Source organism: Eurytemora carolleeae, unplaced genomic scaffold, assembly GCF_000591075.1.
Source record: "Eurytemora carolleeae unplaced genomic scaffold, Eaff_2.0 scaffold505, whole genome shotgun sequence".
Lineage (NCBI taxonomy): Eukaryota > Metazoa > Arthropoda > Copepoda > Calanoida > Temoridae > Eurytemora > Eurytemora carolleeae.
Genome location: NW_019396425.1, coordinates 278,157 through 296,292, shown reverse-complemented (window position 1 = coordinate 296,292; position 18,136 = coordinate 278,157). Strand labels below are relative to the sequence as shown.

At 35.4% G+C, this 18,136-nt stretch overlaps 3 protein-coding genes and 1 long non-coding RNA gene across 7 annotated transcripts; 1 reads left to right on the top strand and 3 right to left on the bottom strand.

The window, feature by feature from the left end:
- Positions 1-349: 349 nt before the first annotated feature.
- On the top strand, positions 350-1,511 carry LOC111703068 (serine/threonine-protein kinase pim-3). The gene has a single exon (XM_023474925.1). The coding sequence runs from the start codon at positions 458-460 to the stop codon at positions 1,409-1,411; it is 954 nt and encodes a 317-aa protein (XP_023330693.1). The 5' UTR covers positions 350-457; the 3' UTR covers positions 1,412-1,511.
- Positions 1,512-2,926: 1,415 nt separating this feature from the next.
- On the bottom strand, positions 2,927-5,919 carry LOC111703067 (DNA ligase 1). Of its 3 annotated transcripts, none has more exons than XM_023474921.1 (2): positions 5,724-5,919; positions 2,927-4,488 (listed from the first exon to the last, which is right to left on the bottom strand). In XM_023474921.1, the coding sequence occupies exons 1-2, from the start codon at positions 5,831-5,833 to the stop codon at positions 3,357-3,359; spliced, it is 1,242 nt and encodes a 413-aa protein (XP_023330689.1). In that variant the 5' UTR covers positions 5,834-5,919; the 3' UTR covers positions 2,927-3,356. The 3 variants fall into 3 exon arrangements, with proteins under 3 accessions (XP_023330689.1, XP_023330691.1, XP_023330692.1); XM_023474923.1 differs by lacking the exon at positions 5,724-5,919 and adding an exon at positions 5,592-5,704; XM_023474924.1 differs by lacking the exon at positions 5,724-5,919 and adding an exon at positions 5,394-5,564.
- Positions 5,920-10,268: 4,349 nt separating this feature from the next.
- LOC111703046 (late histone H1) lies at positions 10,269-17,750 on the bottom strand. Of its 2 annotated transcripts, XM_023474895.1 has the most exons (8): positions 17,639-17,750; positions 17,250-17,343; positions 13,648-13,724; positions 13,209-13,287; positions 11,691-12,119; positions 11,420-11,500; positions 10,844-10,948; positions 10,269-10,537 (listed from the first exon to the last, which is right to left on the bottom strand). In XM_023474895.1, exons 2-8 carry the CDS (start codon positions 17,340-17,342, stop codon positions 10,385-10,387), a joined length of 1,017 nt encoding a protein of 338 aa, XP_023330663.1. In that variant the 5' UTR covers position 17,343; positions 17,639-17,750; the 3' UTR covers positions 10,269-10,384. The 2 variants fall into 2 exon arrangements, with proteins under 2 accessions (XP_023330663.1, XP_023330664.1); XM_023474896.1 differs by lacking the exon at positions 10,844-10,948.
- LOC111703047 (uncharacterized) lies at positions 16,678-17,242 on the bottom strand. The gene is made up of 2 exons (XR_002765546.1): positions 17,036-17,242; positions 16,678-16,775 (listed from the first exon to the last, which is right to left on the bottom strand). It is a non-coding gene; the product is annotated as an uncharacterized LOC111703047 (long non-coding RNA).
- Positions 17,751-18,136: the final 386 nt, after the last annotated feature.

The following is an 18,136-nucleotide window of genomic DNA, read 5'->3' as shown; positions in this document are numbered from 1 at the left end:
TTAGTCCTGTAGCTTAATTAATAAAAAAGTTATTAACCATTTCTGATTTTTTTTAAACACCGACCCGACGTTAGACTGTCCTCCACCTAACCCAATGCATCAAAAAAAATCTGTTCAAAACTTGAAAAAGTGAAGAAATTTTAGCGTTCTATTGTGAACCGTTTTAAATCATTTAGAAAAAAATCGTGATATACAAGAATTTAAATTATTTTACTCTACACGAAATTTGAGTTATAAACAATTACAATTTTAAGTTTATTTTCAGATATTTTTCCTTCATTATTTTAAGAAAATAAATGAAGAAACAATATAATAATGTGATAAAGCTCTAAAACGGAATTTTCCCAATTCTATTGATCCTCTGGGAGAGAAGTTTGAGAGCAGAGCAGTTCTGGAAAATTCCAGTCCTCCGGTTCTCCGGGTTCTATTTACGTCAGTACAAGCCCAACCTTGCACCATGGTTCAAGATACTTTCTCCAGGTTAACCGGAAAACTGAAGACTGTTATTTCTTCACCGTTCTCCAGTTGTTTAAAAAAGAAACCCGAAACCGTTATCGGACCCAAAAAGGATTTTCATAAACAATATTCAATCCGAGGAATCATAGGAAAAGGAGGGTTTGGAACTGTTTACTCTGGAGTTAGAAGAAAGGATAAACTTAAAGTCGCAATCAAAGAGCTGTCCAAAGCTAAGGTTTGCAGGATGAGTAAGGACGGGATGGTTCCTCTGGAGATAGCTCTGATGCAGCAGGTCTCCGATGTACCCGGAGTAATCCGTCTTATAGATTATTTTGACATGAGCCAAAGCTACTATATTGTGATGGAGAGGTTTAACAGTAAGGATCTATTTGATTTTATCAGTGAAGAAGGACCACTTGGAGAAAACCTGGCAAGACATCTATTCCGTCAGGTTCTTGATACAGTGAGTCAGTGTCATAACCTTGGTGTTCTACATAGAGATATAAAGGATGAAAATATATTAATAGATCTCCAAACTCATCAACTTAAAATTATAGACTTTGGATCTGGGACCTATCTCCATGATGCGGTTTATACAGACTTTGAGGGAACCCGTGTCTACAGTCCTCCGGAGTGGATCAAATATAGAAGATATAAAGCGGACGGATTAACCGTCTGGTCTCTAGGTATCCTACTCTATGATATGCTCTGTGGTGATGTACCCTATGAGACGGATGAGCAGATACGAACCGGGGATATAGTTTGGAAAGACGATGTTAAAATCTCTCCCCTCGCCAAAGATCTAATCGAGAGCTGTCTCCGTCCTGACCCTGATGAACGGATAACCCTCTCCAGTATCAAAAACCATACATGGATGAAGATTAGTCGTGTATCTAAGTCTAGTATAAGCCTTGTCAAAGATTCTTCCAAAAAAAGTAAACCGGTTGATGTCTAGATATACATTTTGTTGCCCGAAGATGCTTTAATATCATTTATACACATTTATAAATGTTAATTGTTAAAAATAAAATTATAATAAAAAGCAAAGAAAAATATAAATATTTCTTAATATTGTATTTACAGAGAGGTGTTGATAGATAGATAGATATTGACAGAGAGAGATTATTTTTATACTTTGTTCTAAGTATTCAAGGATTTATAGGATTTATCAAACACGGCCTCGGGATTACACAGTTTTAGACCTCCATAAGTTTCGTGACTCCCCCCCTCTCCTACCCTCAACCTTTTCTAGCTTTACCTCATACAAAGTACAGATATTAGTACTAATAAACAGTTATCTCAATTCTGCTCTATATCCCTTACTCTTTGACTCAATATACTAAAATGTCTGTTGGCTTATTTGTTGTTCGTTTGTTTCCAAAAACGTAAAACAGCGAAACGGATCGGGCCCAAATATTTTGTGGGACCTCATATCGAATATCAGGATTAAAAAATTTACCTTCGAAAAATTTGAATTTTCGTAAATTTTGTAAATCCACAAAAAACTGCGAATTTATTTAGTTGTTGCTTTATAATGTGCGAAGAAAAAATGAAACAATTAAAAGTTGAAATAGAAGATGTGCGCGAATATTTGTAAAGCTTAGTTATCTTTAAACTTTAATCCCTCCCCATGCTTGATTTTACCTCCCCTCCCTCAACCTTTTAATATACCCCTCCCCCACCTCTAACTTTCAACCCCCGAACCTCTTCCCCGATCTAACCAAAAATAAACTGGAAATATTGAGTGTTCTTGCAGAAAATAGAATTACTGGAAAATATTTCATTGTTTTCTTCCACATTTAATATTTGACTGAATATTTGACTGAATATTTGACTGAATATTTGACTGAAACTGTTTCATATTATTGTTTAAAACTACCAAGATATGGTGTCAGGCGCGCGGATACAATAATTTACAAGGGGTAATCCAACTTAGAATTTTCTCTCCGTTTTCCAGGGGTGAGCCATTGCATCACGGCTCACCCCTGTGTATTCGCCCCGGTTTGGTGTGGTGACTGACAGTGGTGGTTACCTAAATGAAAAAGCCCTCTCAAAACTTGTTCTCATGCAACTTGGAAAAATCTGAGAACTGTTTGCTGTTGTGGTTTGATGTACGAAATTAAAAGTCAATTTCTTAAAATCAGAAATAAAGTTTAACCAATATTAACGCTCAACAGCTTTTCATTAAATATATCTTTAGACTTTTTAGTTGTCTTTCGATAATATATATATAATATTTTATAAACATTGGTTTCTTATCAATCAAGTGGGGTATGCCATTATTCTCACCCCTCTGATCCATATTGGGAAAGATATCATAGTTGTTCTTGTTTAAAAAGTGTTTAATTCCAAAAATTGTCTTCTTTGTTTCTATAGCAGAAATGCCCAAGTCACATTACAGAGAAGCCACAACTGAAAAAAAAATCGATTTTCAAAATAAACTGCATTTATAATGAGATAAAACTTTTAAGGTACATAATTTATTATAATCTCAAGATTGGTTATCATAATTTACAAATTTTATTGTTGTGTTTTTAAAATTTTTTACAGGGTATCCCACGAAACACGTTTCGTAGGACACTCTGTACTATTTTATAAAAATGTTTTGAGAAGACGACTTTTGAAATCTTTATGCTGCACAGACAATGCAGGGTTCCCCACGAAGGATGAGACCAAAAAGACGACCAGAAACTTTTTAAATATAACAATTCTAAGGGTCTACACGTCTTATGCCTTGAATATTGTCATTTCCTGACTTATTCCATGATTTGTAAATAAAAGAAACAATTTAACAACTATAGAAATAATAAATTATAGAAAATAATGAATTCTGTAAAGACGTCTCTTGAAATCTCATTCTTTGCGGGTAACCCAGTATAAACAATTGTTAAGTAAAGAAATCATTCGAACACAAGTTTAGTTAAATTCTCGATATAATGATTTCTTCCGATTAGCGGAGTCGAGCAGATTTTACAAATACCACTCCGTCTGGAGTTCCTAACAGCAATCACGGAGACAGAATCCAACTCCTCTTCATCCTCGCTCACCATGATCTCAACCTCGTCGGAGATCTTGACATTCTTCACCTCCTCGAAGGGAACATTGTAATCAAAGTAGGGTTGGATCACATCCTTCTTCACCTCAATGGTGTCTGCGAAAAAATCTACTGGAACTATTTCTGGTGTTGGTTTGCTAAAGGTGAGGACGGATGATAGAGTATCTACCGTATCTGCAACAGACCCGGAGTCGGATTCGAAAAGAGCAGCTAGTCGGGCTTTCTTAGCCTCGGCGAATCTTAACATTTCAATCTCGTCTTTAGGGATGGTGCTCCACTCGTCATCTTCTGTATTAGTATCTGTATCTTCTGCTTCTTCTTCTTCTTTTCTCTTTTTCCTTTCCATTTCTTCCCTGATCTCCTGCATTGCTCTTTCCTTTGCTTCCTCACTGTGATAATCATAGTAAGGTTTAATAGCATCCTTCCTGATATCTAGAGTATTAAGAAACCAATCAATCTCAGGAATATTTCTCTCCGCTAGGGTTGGACCACTGAAGGTCACGTGACTGGATGAATCCGAAGTTGAATCCAGGAAATTTAGAAGTTCATTCTCACTCATTCGTTCTATTAAACCTTTCAGGGAATTGTCCGATGTTGTGGATCTACCATCCATGGTTGATATGGTTCCGGTCTGTGAAGAGTCATCCTTAAGTAAGGTTTCATCCACACAGTTTCTACAGACCGGATGACCCAACCCACATTGCCAGATCCGTCCTGAAAGTTCGACCTGGCATGAGGAACACTTGAAAAGATATCGAACCTCGAAAACTGGACAAACTTCTGATTTGACTTCCTCCTCCTCCTCCTTATCCTCATCATCCGACACCTCTCCCCTTCTCCTTCTCCTCTCTCTCTCCCTGTTTTCCCTCCATATTCTGTTCTTCTCCCTCCTTTCCTCCTGCTCCTCTCTTATCCTCTCTAGTTCCTCCTCATCATCTTCTCCTCGTCTCATCATTGACATGGCCATCGCAGCATAACTGAAATCATCAAATAAATTACAGTCGTCGTCGCATATATCAATAAATAATGACGAATTTAGATTTCAAGATTTCATTTTTGATGGATATTAAGCTGTTAAACAGTATGGATACATATAAACATAGAAGTCAAGAGAAGCTGTCAATTAAAAAATCTTCTCTTTGATTACTTGTAAACTTGTAATTCGCAAAAAGTTGGTTAACAATCAAAACTTAAATAAAAAGTCGTCTTCATTACATTGATAAAATCACCTACCACTATAAAAGATTACTGGACTGGGAACTCTTGTATTGTATATGTTGAGATCAATGCTTAATCTTGATTTTTTGTTAATCTGCAGATTAATTTAATCAGGGATCTTTGATCAGGGGAGGAATAACTAAAATGTAGATATGGAAAGATCCTCAAATTTAAACTGCCCACCGCTACACAAAAGCTCCCAGCTCTGGATGGATAATTTTAAATGATTAAGTGTATTTCAATATTTTCATGAACTTATTGCTCGCCTCAAACTCTAATTTGCTAACCCGATAACGTCAACCTTTCAAATTAATTGACACGACTATTTGATCTGGCAGAGCTTATAGTTTGAAATGTTAAAGGTGATAAATCAGCTGCTTTTCAAATTTAAAAAGTGTTACAAAAAATCTGTTAAGTTTTTAATTATTCCCTAGCTTTCTGAGAGACTAAATAGTTTGGTAAAGGATGATTTATTCCTCTTAAATTATTAAAAATGTTCAATCGGTAAATATAGTTTTAGTTTTTTGTTTTGGTTTGGGCCATCAAATGTGAATTGTAAATTAACAAAACTAAGTATGAATTACTAACTTCTTGTCCGATTGGTTTTTAAAAACATGATTTGGCTGTAAAGGTGTAAAGAAATAAAACTGAGAATGTTACTTACTCTTTGTTCGATTGGTACTTACTCTTTGTTCGATTGGTACTTACTCTTTGTTCGGTTGGTGCTTACTCTTTGTTCGATTGGTACTTACCCTTTGTTCGATTGGTACTTACTCTTTGTTCGCTTGGTACTTACTCTTTGTTCGATTGGTACTTACTCTTTGTTCGATTGGTACTTACTCTCTGTTCGATTGGTACTTACTCTTTGTTCGATTGGTACTTATTCTTTGTTCGATTGGTACTTATTCTTTGTTCGATTGGTACTTACTCTTTGTTCGATTGGTACTTACTCTTTGTTCGATTGGTACTTACTCTTTGTTCGATTGGTACTTACTCTTTGTTCGATTGGTACTTATTCTGCTTTCTGATCATTCTCTTCGCTTTGGCTTTGATCCATACTTTCAGATTATGGCTGCTGTAAGATTTACTAACTTCAATCTCCATTTTGTGCTTTTTTTCTTCTTTCACTTCAATTTACAACTGCTGTAGAAGCAGTTTGTTAGGTGTACCCGGAGACTAGATGCTCTACTGCCTAAAACCCATATAGTAGATTCCAGATGTGTGTAGGATGCTAGAAACTAGTTATACATGTATGAGGGTACCTCCCTACACTGTATACACGTCCCGTACTCATTCAATTCATTCTATATTTATTCATCCATTCATTCCTGTATAATATATATCAGGGTACTTTCCTACATATGGATACACGTCCTGTACTCATTCATTCTATATTTATTCATTCATTCATTCCTGTATAATATATATATCATGGTACCTTCCTACACTGTATACACGTCCTGTACTCATTCATTCTATATTTATTCATTCATTCATTCCAGATAATATATATATAATGGTACCTTCCTACACTGTATACACGTCCTGTACTCATTCATTCTAAATTTATTCATTCATTCATTCCTGTATAATATATATATAATATATCATGGTACCTTCCTACACTGTATACACGTCCTGTTCTCATTCATTCTATATTTATTCATCCATTCATTCCGGTATAATATATATATCAGAGTACCTTCCTACACTGTATACACGTCCTGTATTCGTTAATTTTATATTCATCCTTTATTCTTTCATTAAGCAACTTTATACATTCAAACTTCCACATCTAAAGATGCATTTGCGAATTTTCTTATCATCATTAGTAAGATATTTTTTTCTTATCAGGAAAGATTGAATTTTTTTTTCATTCTTCTATTTGCATTTCGCTCCTCATATAATTTACGAATCACTTGATATTAATTACATGGAGTCAAAATAAACATTGGAATTACAGGACGACTTTCTTAATATTGTCAATAATTTGGGAATTGTAATGATCGAAATCATCGAATCATCAAATGGTCTTACCTTTTTATCCTTTCGGAAATATTAGATACTCAAACAGTTCTGATCTTATTCTATAATTTGAAATTTGAAAAAATTTCTCAATTTCACGGCACGTTCTAAAATAAAGGAAATTACATAATACTGTGTTTACATATTGATATAAAATTTAAAAAACGAACAATTTATTGATAAAATAAAATAATACAAATTCCTATGAAAACATACAGTCTCACATTCCACAGTCGTCTTTATATTCCACAGTCGTCTTTATATTCCACAGTCGTCTTCATATTCCACAGTCGTCCTTTATTTTCCACAGTCGTCTTCATATTCCCCAGTCGTCTTCATATTCCACAGTCGTCTTCATATTCCACAGTCGTCTTAATATTCCACAGTCGTCTTTATATTCCATAGTCGTCTCAATATTCCACAGTTGTCTTTATATTCCATTGTCGTCTCAATATTCCACAGGCGTCTTTATATTCCATAGTCGTCTCAATATTCCACAGTCGTCTTAATATTCCACAGTTGTTACTCCTGATTTAAATCATGACTGAGAACATTTCTTTTCCAACCCATCCCTCTTCTCTCCATCTTTTCCATCTTTTTCATCCTTTCTACTTTTCCATCCTTCTACGCATCCTTTCCATCCCTATTCCCTCTATTCTTTCCATATTTTCCATTCTTTTCTCCATCCTTTCCGTCCCTATTCCCTTATTTTTTTTTCCTTCGTTCATCCTTCCATATTTTCCATCCCTCTTCTCCTCGTCCTCGTCTCTTCATTATTTCCAACCTTTCCATCCTCAACGTCTTTTTGTCTGAATCCTGTCTTCAATATCCGTGTATCTCTCTTTAAAGGTATTGTTAACAAAGTAAGAGACATATCGTCAATCACACTTCGTTTTAGAAATCTAGAACTTACACTGGGCGGATTGTTAATCAACACGCGGATTTCTATTTCCCCAGTATTTTATCATGTTTCGCTGCAGGTTAATATTCAAAAAAAACATGTTCTAGAATTTATGCGAATTTATTTTTGGTCGAATAATTAATGTCTTTTAGTATTAGGCGATTATATCAATACAATGAAGTCGACTCTTGATTTAAATTTGGACTCAAACATCATGGACACACTCAATGTTAAACATCATGGACACACTCACTGTTAAACATCATGGACACACTCACTGTTAAACATCATGGACACACTCACTGTTAAACATCATGGACACACTCACTGTCAAACATCATGGACACACTCACTGTTAAACATCATGGACATACTCACTGTTAAACATCATGGACATACTCACTGTTAAACATCATGGACACACTCACTGTTAAACATCATGGACACACCCAAACATATATCAAGCTGTTAAACATCATGGACACACTCAAACATACAAGTCAAGAGAAGCTGTCAATTAAAAAAGCATTACTTGTAAACTTGTAATTCGAAATTTTTAATAAAACAGTCGTCTTTGTTGTATTGTTATAATCTCTTATATACCATTTTTTTATCGCAAGTCCGGTTTCTTTTCATGAATATGTTTTCATGAATGAAACAAAAGAATTTAGATATTTCAAACTTTAAATCAAATAATTTAAGTTTGAAATATCAACGGTTGCAAAGATATAGGGATTGGCAAATTTGAGTTTGTGGCAAAAACTTAATTCCTTTGTTCAGATATTGGAACTTTAGAGTACAGTATCCTTAGTATTGGACGCTTGTTCTCAATATGCAATGTGTGCACTTTTGAGGATAAACGTTTGATCCCCCAATTTAAGTTAACATTCATAAGTTCATACTATATAATCCGTAGGTCAACCTAGATTCAGATCAATTCTCAATTCCGAGATTCTGACCCAAACCTCCGACGTCAAATGCAAAGTTATCAAATATTTGTGCTTTCAATATTACCTGAGATATGTAGAATTTCTTAAAGATTTCGACAATTTGGTTTTATTTAATAAAATTGATATCAGAGATAAATTTTAATTATCTCCGGTAATATTTTGAAAATGCCAGGACTGGGAGAACTTTGTGGTCATGATTTCAATAATAAAATGTTACAAATACATTCAAAGATAAAAGACGACATTCAAAGATAAAAGACGACTTTCAAATCAAAGATTTAAAAAATGCCGTTCTGTATTAGTGGAGGCTCGTTCAATGCATAGCTAAGGCAAGGTCTGCACAGTGGAGGCTCGGTCTGCCTAGCAAATCTGGGAGGCTCATGTCTGCATATCAGAGGCTCATGGCGTTTGAAGGTTCCCCTCCCTCCCTCGCCCCCACCCCCTTTAACAATGAAGACAAATTTGAGTTTACACTCAACAGATTTTTATTTTAAATACCGAGTGTCCCACGAAACATGACAGTTGGATCAGAGTTATGAAAGTCGTCCTTCATATATTTTAGATATTTAAGGCTTATGCAATTTATTTATTTTATGAAACATTTTTTACTTTTAAACCAATTTTACTATAACATGATTCCCATTTAGTTTTTGTATTATTGTCTTTATCAAACAACTTAACATTAAGGAAGAAGACATTCTTAACTATTCACCGTCATATTCCGCGGGACACCCTGTAGCTTAAAACTTAAAACAAGTGGTTTAATTTTAATCAGATGCCTCCATATGACTATAGATCCAAATAATTTTATTATTTTTTCCAAAAAAATTTCTCACATCCTTCTGTTGTACAAAAAAAATTTAAGAAAGTTCTGGCCCTAAAAAATACAGTTTCAAATAAACCAAAGTATGAAATTTGGTAAATGGATTTATATTCTTTTTTTGCCGACAAATTTTCCTAGTTCACATAAAGCGCGTTTCACTGGAATATTTTTGGTAATTTTTCAATGCTCACGAGACTCGAATGATTAATTTGCTTAGATCAGGTTTGTCAATAAACTTCTATTAATAGATTATTTTCACACATTTCAGAACACATTTATGATTAAATGATACTGTGAGATAAAGGAGATGAAGTGAAAGCTCAAAATATGAAATAATTGTTCTTCTAAACGACCGACTGTTGTCAAGCCTCATATGGAGTAAACCCTAAAAAATTCAGCACTAACTTGGTATACGCAAAATTTTACTGGGGGTCGTGTGGAGCTAAATTCCTTATGCGCACCCGAAAGGCCTGTATACTTAGAACAATCATTTCTTTTTTATTCAGTTAATAAAGAAATACTTTTTATTATGCAAACAAAGCCTGTAAAACCTATTGGAAACAGATCAATTCTGACCGAGGTACGAACTAATGAAATGTTCACTCAAGACATATATTTTTAGAATAAATGCAGATTTCATTCCCTCGTATTCTACATCGTTATCAACCATTTTATTATTTTTCGAAATTTCCCCTAGGAACTGTCTCCAATGCCCTAAAATTGCTGATCTTGTTCAGTCCCACCGTAAGAGCCAAATCATTTTACTAAAGAACAAGTTAATAAATTTATGCACTAAAATCCTACCCTCCATAATCCTTACTTGTAATCAGAAATCTATGGTTTAAGTGAAAGAGTCCGTATTTATTTTAACAACTGGTCACGCATACATAAAAAATGGCGTCACGACTAAAATGATTCTATGATGAATCTTGCGTCACTACTGGTCAAAGAATTTTTTATTTCTTCCCTTTCCCCTTAGCAGCACCCTTCTTAGCCGGAGCCTTCTTGGTCGGAGGAGGAGGGATATTCTCCTGATCTTCCTCAAAGTCGTCTTCAATCTCTTCCTCAGTATCAGCCAGCTTATCTTCTACCTCGGTTACAGACACATCCTTAGTGATAAATATAAATAGAAGGAGATGTAAACAAAGTTTTTAATCATGGTTTCTAAAAGAATTCCTATGAGGATTTATATTGCAGTCAAATAGGACTTTTAACACTTCTAAAGATATTTATCATTTTCAACACTAGAAATTACAGCGGCAGAATTTCAAATTTTGTGGTGCGGACTGTGAGGGGGGGGGAGGCGTGTTGAGGCCCGGGGAGGGTGATTATTAAGAAGGAAATGCACGAATTTTTGGATAATAAGCAATTTTCCCAGACGCTGAAAACAATGAAGAATTTTGGAAACTATCTACCTCTTCTGATTCAGACATAACCGGGACGGGTTTCTTAACAGGAACCTTCTTTGCCATCTGCTTTACAGGGCTAGCTGGTCCATCTTCGGTTTCAGACACATCATCCTTAGTAATAAATATATATAGGAGATGTAAACAAAGTTTCAAGTTCAGTTTCCACCGGAAACCTGGTTAACATACGTATGAAACTATTTATTTTCAATTCCGAAATTCTGGAACAGTTTACTCCGTAATCCGTAAAATTCAAAACCAGTTCCCAATTCTGAAATGGTGGAAACTAAATCACAGCGTTACCGTGCTGTATGTAAAGAATAAATAATTATTCCTCACTGATGATTGATTGTTTACAATTGTAATTTCTAAAAGAATCGCTATAAAGATTTATATTGCAGTCAACTTGGACATTAAACACTTCTAATGTTATTTATCATTTTCAACACTAGAAATTACAGCGGCAGTATNGAGGCGTGTTGAGGCCCGGGGAGGGTGATTAATAAGAAGGATATGCAAGAATTTTTGGATAATCTGCAATTTTCCCAGACGCTGAAAAAAACAGAAGAATTTGAAACTATCTACCTCTTCTGATTCAGATATAACCGGAACGGGTTTCTTAACAGGATCCTTCTTTGCCATCTTAACAGGGCTAGCTGGTCCATCCTGTAACATAATTGAAGTAACAAAATAAACGTATTCGACCAGGAAAACAAAAAACGATGTTAGGTACTTTCCAAAAGGATTTTTCACAAGTTGCAACTTCCCATGGGTATTATCCCACGAGGAAACTTCCCAATTGTGCATTTTCCAGTCGTCAAAATGTCAAAAATTGTGTAAAAAGAATTTTGGTAACCTGTCCATCTTCAGATTCAGAGAGGGATTCCAAAGCTTGACGCTTCGCGTCGGCTTTCTTTACTGGCTCCTTAGCTGCAGCTTTCTTAGCTGGTTCCTTAACTGCAGCAGCTTTCTTAGCAGGTTCCTTCTTTGTAGTACCTTCCTTCTTGGCAACTTCCTTGGCTGGTTTCTTAACCGATTCCTTCTTAGCAGCTTCTTTCTTGGCTGCAGGCTCTTTCTTTGCCTTCTTCTCCTGATCTTTAGCCAACTTCACGACAGACGCGGTCTTCTTGAGTTTAGGCGCATCATCCTTGCCTTTCTTTTCAACTTCCTTGGCAAGTTTAGCAGCAGACGTGGTTTTCTTAAGTTTCGGAGCATCATCCTTAGTCTTCTTCTCAGTTGCAGCTTTGGTTTTTGCAGCAGTAGGTTTCGATTTCTTCTCCTGATCCTAGAAAATTCAAATAAATATTTACACGTGAAGAAAAAGAAATACTTCACATAAAAAGCTGAATAAATCATATCGTTCTAAAAACATGTGACGAGGGTAAAAGAAAGAGAGGATTGAAAAGAGAAACCACCGACAGTAATGGGAAATAGCTTTAGTTTTTCCACAAAAATCTCGGAACGTTTTGAAAATGTCAAAAGTTGTTCAATTCTAACCATATTTTTTTTTGTTGCAAGTTTGGACCCTCGGAAATAAGTATTTTGTATTTGCAAGAAAAACTCAACAAAATGAAAATTTTGAAGTGAGAGTCTATAAAGAAATCTACAAAGAAAAGCTAGCCAACATTTTTAGGTTATATTGAACATTCAGGGGGAGGGGGTTTTTAAATCCAGACGTGTTTTGACCACAATTAGTAAGATCCAGGGTGGCCAAATTTTTCCGAGAAAATCCGTACAAAAATCCGTACATTTTCAGAAGATATCAGTAATTTTCGGGAAAAAAATCCGTACAATCCGTACATTCTTTTAAAAATCCCTGCATTCCTCAGGGGTTGCACACTCAAAGAAAGTTATTATTAAACTAAAAATGAAAAGATTTACAGATAAACGGAAGAAACTTGAGAGGATGTTCTCAGATCTGATAAAGAGACAGATAGATGATAAACAGACACGACAGATAGACAGATAAATAGACAGAGAAACAGATACACATACAAATATAGATAAACAGACAGATAGGATATATAAATAGATAGATAAAAAGATAGATAAACTGACGTGCAGATAGATATACAGATGGATATACAAATAGACAGATACAGATAGATCAACATATTCTCAAGACACTTCTGGAACATATTCTCAAATGAACACTTCTGGGATCTCGAAAATTATGAATGAATTTCTATTGCCAATTGAAACATAACCCAATCTAATATTATTTAGAATGCAGAAAATAAGTTAAACTAACTTCATTATGACGGAGAATTTTTTTTTTGGAATTTTCATGAAAAAATTGCTGGACAATCCGTACAATTTTAAAGTTACAAAATAAAAAATCCGTACATTTTGGCCACCCTGAAGATCTGAATACCTTATCTCCGAGCTTGTAGCTGTTTGCTCCCTTTCCCGACTCCTTCGCCATCTTTAAATCTCCTGATTCTACTCCTTTCCTAAAATAAGAAATTATAAAAAGGTTTAACTCCCGAGTTAAGAGTGAATCCAACTCCAAGGAAAATTATCAACTTGTTATATTTATACCATCAATGAACTTTAAGATTTAAAAAAGCTCTTAAAGATCTATATGAACAGCCATACTTACAGATCTATATGAACAGCACTTACTTAAAGACTATATGAACAGCACTTGCTTAAAGATCTATATGAACAGCACTTACTTAAAGACCTATATGAACAGCACTTACTTAAAGATCTATATGAACAGCACTTACTTTAAGATCTATATGAACAGCACTTGCTTAAAGATCTATATGAACAGCACTTACTTAAATATCTATATGAATAGCACTTACTTAAGGGCACGTCCAAGAGGCAGTTTGGCTTTCTCCACATCAACTTTGTAGGTGTCCACAACATGCTTTAAGATCGCCTAGGAAACAAATAGGTCATTTAAAGTTTCGTCAAAGACGACATTTGTTATTATCAGTAAAATAATAAATCCGAATCAATGCATAGTGATACAGAACATGAGAAATAAGCAAAGCTATTTCAGCATTTATACTATGTAAGTTAATTATTGGTGTTTTACGGGGAATGGAGTTCAAATCTCAAATTTTAGAAATGTTCATGAATTCTGCGTGAGCGTTATTAAAAAAACGTCAAAAAAGCTTCATGCATATCAAAATATTGAAGTCGACCGCAAATATGAAGTTCAAACATCCGTTTCTGTGTGCGTTGCACGCGCGCGCGATAGAATTTCCATTTTTAACAATAAACGCATGTATATATATAAAAACATAAGTTTTTTGGGGTTAATAAATTCAATTATGAAGCTGACATGATTGGGTCTGTAGAGCGGGGGAAGGCAGGCGGCCATGAGCCAACACTATTTCCCTTTCTGTACCACCACATTCGACTCTTCCTGGGCGTTAAAACTACTTTTTTAAATGGTATATTTAGGGCCTTAAAGTGTGATTTTAAAAATCCAGCCACGTCACTCAAAAAAGCACAACTCAAACCATTTTTCAATTCTACTAAGATTAATATTTTGTGTGTTGAATTCTTAAAACTGTCTAACAATGAAATTTGACAAATTTGACAATATTGCATCTTGGAAATATCACATAGTCTAATGATTATTCAATTACTGACTCATTATACTAAACCCACCTTATAAAATCACTCATTAACCAACTTTGTGATATTTCAAGATGCAATACTCAGTCAAATTATATGTATAATTTCATTTTTTGGGCAATTTTTTTTTTTTGGAATCATTTTTACTATATATCTGGATTGCGATAAAAGTTTCAATTTTAGCAAATTTGCATTTTTTTTGCAGATTCTAAAAGTAGAGCACAAGAGCTTTCCAATGATGTATCATTTGTCATATAGAAACATGTCTGACGTCCTCCAATTTTAGAGACATGTCTGACCTCCAACTTCAGAAAGACATGTCTGACCTCCAATTTTAGAAAGACATGTCTGACGTCCTCCAATTTTAGAGAGACATGTCTGACGTCCTCCAATTTTAGGGAGACATGTCTGACCTCCAATTTAAGAGAAACATGTCTGACCTCCAATATTAGAGAGACATGTCTGACCTCCAATTTTAGAAAGCCATGTCTGACCTCTAATTTTAGAGAAACATGTCTGACGTCCTCCAATTTTAGAGAGACATGTCTGACATAATTAAATTGCAGCAATCTTTAGGAAGTACGCATTGCGGAATTAGGCTTTCGAGATAAGGGGGAAAATTCAGACTAAAGTTTAAGGCAGTGGCGTAAATAGGAGGGGGGGGATCGCCCCATTGGGGTTTTTTTCCCCCCCCCCCCAATTTAAAACTTAAAATTGAATATCTTTTAATTTTGCACGAAAATAATTTAAATGTGCAGATACTTCAGATATTTCAGATTGTTCTAAATGATTCTAAATTCTCAAGTAATAGTCATTACAATTAGATGTTTTTTTAATAGAAAAAAAGGTTATGGGCAATGAAAAATACATTTTCACTTCTAAATAACGTCATTTCCTTATTAGATTTGTTAAGGATCAAAACAATTGGTGAAAGCTGAAAGGTAGGAAATGAAACCTTTATTTGATGGAGTTTGTAAATCCCAGAAATGAGTGGAAAATGCAAATCAAACCCAATTAAAACAAATAATTTGATATACATCATATTTCTTAGGGGGGGGGGGGGGGGGTTTAAAAAATTTACCCCCCCCTTAAAAGAATCCTTATTAAGGCCCAGCTGTTTTAAGGTTTTCCTTAAATGTCGAGATATTACCCGTTATCGCTGAACTAGGTGCAACATCTAAGCTCCAAGTTCCTAATTTATTATGGGAGACGTGTTTAAATAACATCTCATCGTTACACATGTATCATATAATCTTTGATCAAAATGTGTAGAAACCAGTATATTCTAGAATTCGTAGAATAGGTGCAGGAACGCAAATTTGATAAGCGTCATTTGATAATTAGTATCTAGTGTTACGCAATATATACTAACGCAGAAACTTAAATTTACAAAACGCATTAATCAATTGCGATAAACCAGTAAGATCTTGATTAAATATCGATAGAAACGCGTATTTTGGTTATTCCCTAGAAAACGATTTTTGAAAGAAAATAACTGTTTTCTGTCAATTCTAGACACTGAAAAAAAATATTTATAAACTTCAAGAGCTAGCAAAGAAAGTGAACAATTAAACGAGCTGTATATTATGAGAACAAATCAAAACATTAGTCGAAAATGGACACAGTTGTGAATCGGGCATTACCAACTTTGTATGGAGGGTCACTTTAAATTACACGTACAGCTCGTTATTATTTAACGAAAAGATGGAGTCTGTCCTAGAGAACGATTTTTGGACCCCCTCCCCCGGCCCCCCCCCCTATAAATTTAGTACACTACCTTTTATTTTAAGTTATTTTGAATTATTTTAGGGTTAGGTTAAAACACTTTCTGGGCCGAGCGCTGCGGCTAGGACAGGCTAGGGGGCAGATCGCTGCGGCCACGGGTTAAGTTGAGTTAAGACACTATCTAAGCAGAGCGCAGCGGCTGGGACAGGCTAGGGGGCCGAGCGCTGCGGCCACATGTCTTACATTTAAGATCCATGTACAAAATAGATAGGAGGGGGGGGGGTCCAAAAAATGTTCTCTAGGAAATTACCAAAAGAGTGCTGCAATTTAGTGGCTGCAAAAAGATGTTGCAAGTAAAATTTCAAACTTATTGCTGAATTAAAGGAATTAAACGCAGTTTGTTCAAAATGTGGCGTCATTAAAGGGACTGTAAAGGAAAAATGAGAGGGGGTATAGGCTGAAACCTGAGAATCTCACGAGTTGATTGAAACCTTAAAGAGTACGCCACGCTCCGATCATAATTTGAATTTAATGATATTTATTTTTAGTAGATACAATTACAGATATTATTTATACGTCCGAATCACAGTGCAGTTTTATTGGCAGTGTCGCGTGTCTCCTTTTGTATCATGGGACCGATATACTGCACTGAGCCCGTTCTCTCCATAATGTTTAAACAGTGGTCGTGTTGTTCACGTACTTTGGGGGACGATAGTTTGGCCGCTAGATGTAACTCGTAAGAACTATATCAGATAAGAATTTTGCGTGAGACAACTAGCGGCCAAACTAACGTCCCCCAAAGTACGTGAACAACACGGCCACTGTTTAAACATTATTATGGAGAGAACGGGCTCTGCCATTGAAAGGCGTTATGGTCACATGACACGGGATATATCAGTTTAGGTATAATTTTAACCAAGTTTGTCAATTTCTCGAGACAGGAACATCAGATAGATACAGTAACTCAAGATATTCACTAGTAGGGGGTTTCATTTATTCTAATTAGTCCCATTACGTAGAGTTTGTACTCGGTAACACCTGTGGTTAGAGAAGGACAGAAGTTACCAAGTCCAGAAAACTGCTGCCCACTAACCTGCTTAGAAGTACCATTGCGAGATTTCTCAGTCTGGATCGCTTCCTTCGCCATCATCAGATAACTCAGCTTTTCGTTCTTTTCGCCAGACATACTAAACAGCAGATCAACATAAATAATTTTTAAGACAACTCCACAACCCCCTCACCAGACATGGTGTAGGACAGACAGGGGGGGGGGGGGGAATTTCCTAATACGAGATTTCAATATCAATTATAGTACATTAACTGAAAGATATAATTGACCATATGGCCGCAGCGCCCGGCCCCTTGCCTAGCCAAGTTCATTAAGTCGTAGCAAATCAAAGTTAGAAAATTTCTTTCAGCTTTAAATGGGTATACCTATTCATAAAAATCTTAAATTAAGAGTATATATATAGGAAAACTTACTTTAATACTTTAAGAGGCTGAGAATAAGTAACCCAGGACTTGGCCAACTGTGTAATGATTCAGAGAAGTAACAATTACACCGGAAAATGTGGTAGTGAGTAAATTGTGATGTTGATTTGTAAACCGGTTTGGATTTCAGTCAGAGTACAATGTGAACAGATGTACAGTTCAAAAATAGGGGCATTTTAGAAATTTAATTGAGAAGGGGCCGGGTTTCAGATTTGTGTCATTATTATTTTAAAAAAAGAACTTCTTAACCACTGACAGTATTTCAATTCGTCTAATGTTTATGAGTTTAGTATTCTTCAAATACACCTAACCCCCCCCCCCCCGCCTCCACTTCTAGGAAATTATCTTTTATAAAGACGCCGGCCACTCCCTCCGAAAATAGTTCTCCCCAAAATATTTTGTAAGGGGGGGGGGGGGAGTGCGCCCCCCTCCCTGAGGCCTGCAAAAAAATCTAAACATAGAAACAAAAAATTCTGAAAATAGAAACAA